At 48.6% G+C, this 3,547-nt stretch overlaps 1 protein-coding gene across 1 annotated transcript; it reads right to left on the minus strand.

Moving 5' to 3' along the window:
* Positions 1-291: 291 nt before the first annotated feature.
* Hbg2 (alpha-glucosidase) lies at positions 292-2,161 on the minus strand. Its single transcript, XM_017898429.1, has one exon. It carries the CDS (start codon positions 2,119-2,121, stop codon positions 412-414), a length of 1,710 nt encoding a protein of 569 aa, XP_017753918.1. The 5' UTR covers positions 2,122-2,161; the 3' UTR covers positions 292-411.
* Positions 2,162-3,547: the final 1,386 nt, after the last annotated feature.

A 3,547-nucleotide genomic window follows, 5' to 3' on the forward strand; every position in this document is an offset into this window, starting at 1 on the left:
ATTTTCGCGATTAATTTGGGAACGGGGCGAATCGATGCTTATGCCAAGTTAAGTTTGCCTGGGTTCGTTCATGGTACAGATAATTATGCAAGTTTGCTACCCGAGGGATCGTTGAATTTTCACGGAACCTTCAAAACAGCGTGAAAAGTTTATGGTCTGTTTCGAACGCCGTGGTTTTATCGAGTAGCAAGAGGCGAAGAAACTATTCGACGCGAAGATCGAGGAATTATCCGAGAATTACGCGTGTCGAAGTATAAGCGAGGAGTGAAGGAAGATTGCGATCCAGGGTATCGACGGCATAGTTAAATAATGGTGCATAATTTATCGAGTAATTTATTAACGATATTAAAACGCGAGGATAGAAGCGCGTCTAGGTGGATATCGGTGAAAATCGATGAAAGGATTCTCGAGTCAGTTCCAAGGTAGATTGGGAGTGGTATAGACGACGGAGGCAGAGGCAGGGAGAGACAATGCCATCGGATAAACCCAGCTACCCGTTTGGATGTTGGAACCAACACTGGAGGTGTAAACCACCATGTCAGAAGGAAGACCCATGCTGACTCTTGCGTTTACTACGACTGGAACATCGGACAAGTTGATCAAAAGCGCCACGATGCTCAGTCCAAACCTACGAACAACGCCCAAGACGTTTCCGTTGACCACGGTAACGTTTAAGCTGCCACTCGCAATCACAAGCTTGTTCTTCAACGCGGTCAGAGCTTTGAACACTGCGTAGTGAGAAACGACTTGACGCTTCTGAGCTGCCAGGTTCAGGGTTCTGTAATTGCTGTTCACCGGGAGCCAGGTAAGCAATCTATCGGAAAATCCAGCGCTGGTGGTATTGTCCCATTGGTACGGGGTTCTTTCGGGGTCTCTGGATTTCAAGTAGTACCGGTTTGGACCGAGTCTGCAGCCGGCAACGTCGATGGTTTCGGCGTAGGTGAAATTCCTATCCTCCATTCCGATTTCGTCTCCATTGTAAATAACCGCCACGCCGGGTAGGATCATCGCCAGCATGGAAATCTGATCAGCTCGTTTGCTACCGAATCTCGTGGCCACGCGATGGTTATCGTGATTGCCCACGACCCAATTCGCTACGCTGTCCTTCGGTACGGTGCTCACCCACCTGTCGATCAGTCTTTTGAAGTCCGCTGCGCTCGATCGATTGTCCAAGTCCGTGATGAACATGAAGTTGAAGGGAACCGTGGACCCGGCTTCGTAGAACTTGACCATCAGCTCCTGCCTCGTGTACGCCTCCGTGAGGATCATCTTCGGGTCAGACCTGGTTCTATTCGAGTGTTCGTCCAGTAGCTTTCTCCAGCTTCTCAACACGTCGAAGTTCTCGTTCTGATCCCTCGTGTAAATATGGACCAAGCTGTCGTAATCGCCCTTGGGGAGATCGGTTCTGTTTGCGCTCGGTTCATTCGGAAACCTCGCGTCCTCGTACAAGTGATTCATGACGTCGATACGGAAACCACTTACCCCGCGATTCATCCAAAAGGACAACGCGTTGGATATCTCCTCTCTCAAGGCCGGGCTACGATAATTCAAGTCTGGTTGACCCACTGAGAACTGATGCAGGTAGTACTGCTGACGGACTTGGTTCCACTCCCACGCTGAGCCCTGGAAGTTGTTCAGCCAGTTGTTTGGCGGTTGTCTGGTCCCGTTAACGATACTGGCATTTCGCCAGACGTAGTATTCGTCGTAGGGCTTGATCCTTTGAATACTCTTCTTGAACCACGGATGTTCGTGAGAGCTGTGATTAGGCACGAAGTCCAGGATCACTTTGAGCCCGAGGGACCTAGCCTTGGTTACCAGCCTGTCGAAATCCGCCAGCGTTCCATAATCTGGATCGACGTCGGTATAGTTGGCGATGTCGTAACCGAAATCGACCTGCGGACTCTTGTAGATCGGCGACAGCCATAGAGCGTTCGCGCCGATGTCAGCGATATGCTCCAGCTTGCTGCTGATTCCATTCAGATCGCCGATCCCGTCTCCGTTGCTGTCTTTGAAACTCCTCGGATAGATTTGGTACACGACGGCATTTTTCCACCAAGTGCTGTTCACATCGGCGCTAACCGCGAGTAGTAGCGAGCACGCGATGATCGTCAGTCGCAACATGTCTGACTGCGAATTACGCAGGGAAAGTCACGTCGTCTGCTTATAAATCCGAGCGATTATCAGTTTATTCGAACACTTTAGCTATTTATCTAATTGCCACGATTAGATTAACAAAAGATGATTTCGTATTAGGTAAGTAATAGCAATCGCGATAAGATAGTGGGGTACTTCGCTGCTATCGTGCTAGGTCGTACGATCGTGTTAGATTTTTCATTCCCCTCTTCGCTCTTCCCGCAATCGCGGAAGTTTACTCGTCGATGTTTACCGCGTCTCCAGATTTTTCCCCGACTACGCGATCGGAAATGCATCGTCGTCTAGAAATCTTGGACGATGGAAGATCGTCCGATGGAAGATGCGATAGACGGCGTACACGGTGTCCTACGTCTGCCGCGTGGCGATAAGATTTTTCGAGGTGTACAGCCAATCGGGAAACGAAAAAACACTTATGGCCTCGCGTTCTCGCGTGTACGAGGCGTTTATGCGTGCTAACTTCTATCGTGGCCCGACTAATTATACGGCCAGACACGCTCCGGCAAATCAGTTTCTTACTTTCTTTTTAACCCCGGCTAATTTAAGCCTCGTACGAAACCCGAGTGCCTCTGTCGCGAATAAATTCGCCATTCGTCAGAGTGGTCGGGAGCTTTCCCCACTCGTGTACCTGCGGAGAATCGATTATCGACGCGCGAACGCGAGGTACGTGGAGCACGTCCAGTTTCATTTTCGAATTCTTTTCGAAAGATCGAGTCTGGATAGGATGGAGCATTGATATTCCATGCCGTACGCGGGAGGTTATTTTAGCAGAGCGCCTAAATCAATTGCGAACGTTGGAATTTCTATTCCCGAGATTGCAAAAGATTTCGTAGATCGTCACGTAATGAAAGCGACGATTTTATCGTTCGCCAAGACGCTCTGTCATAGATATGGCTAGTGTCTCGTTATCTCGCGGTTGGGCAATTAAAGAGACCGGAATACCGGATGGTTCCTCTCGAGACGAGCGATTTCGACCGATCGAGGAACTCACCGACCAGCTTAACGAGTCGATACGATTGCCTCTCGAAATAGATAGCGAAAATCGCGTTATTCCGATGAAAAATAGAAGCCCGATCCATCGCCAAACAGCGATTGTTTCAATTTCGAATACAGACATTCGATGGGAAGACCGGATAACGAAGAAAAAATGAAACAATGTGGTATAAAATGCAGCACGCCGCAACGGATCGAAAGCGGCGCTCTATTTCAAAGCTATTTCCATGCATCCTATCCGAAATGGGGGCGTTTTATAGCCAGCATTATCAATAACAGTTCTTTTTAATTGGATAGAAAAGGAAAACAATCAACCGGCCAGTGGTATTATCCGCGAGGAAACAAAGAGTTCAATGAAAGTAATTCGAGTCACAGGCTGAAAGAATTTCATCGATTTTTTTTT

Source organism: Eufriesea mexicana, unplaced genomic scaffold, assembly GCF_001483705.2.
Source record: "Eufriesea mexicana isolate 0111107269 unplaced genomic scaffold, ASM148370v2 scaffold630, whole genome shotgun sequence".
In the NCBI taxonomy this organism is placed as follows: domain Eukaryota; kingdom Metazoa; phylum Arthropoda; class Insecta; order Hymenoptera; family Apidae; genus Eufriesea; species Eufriesea mexicana.

What these genes read in the sequence shown, in the direction of transcription:
- Hbg2 (XM_017898429.1), bottom strand. Translation starts at nt 2,121, where the DNA reads ATGTTGCGACTGACGATCATCGCGTGCTCGCTACTACTCGCGGTTAGC.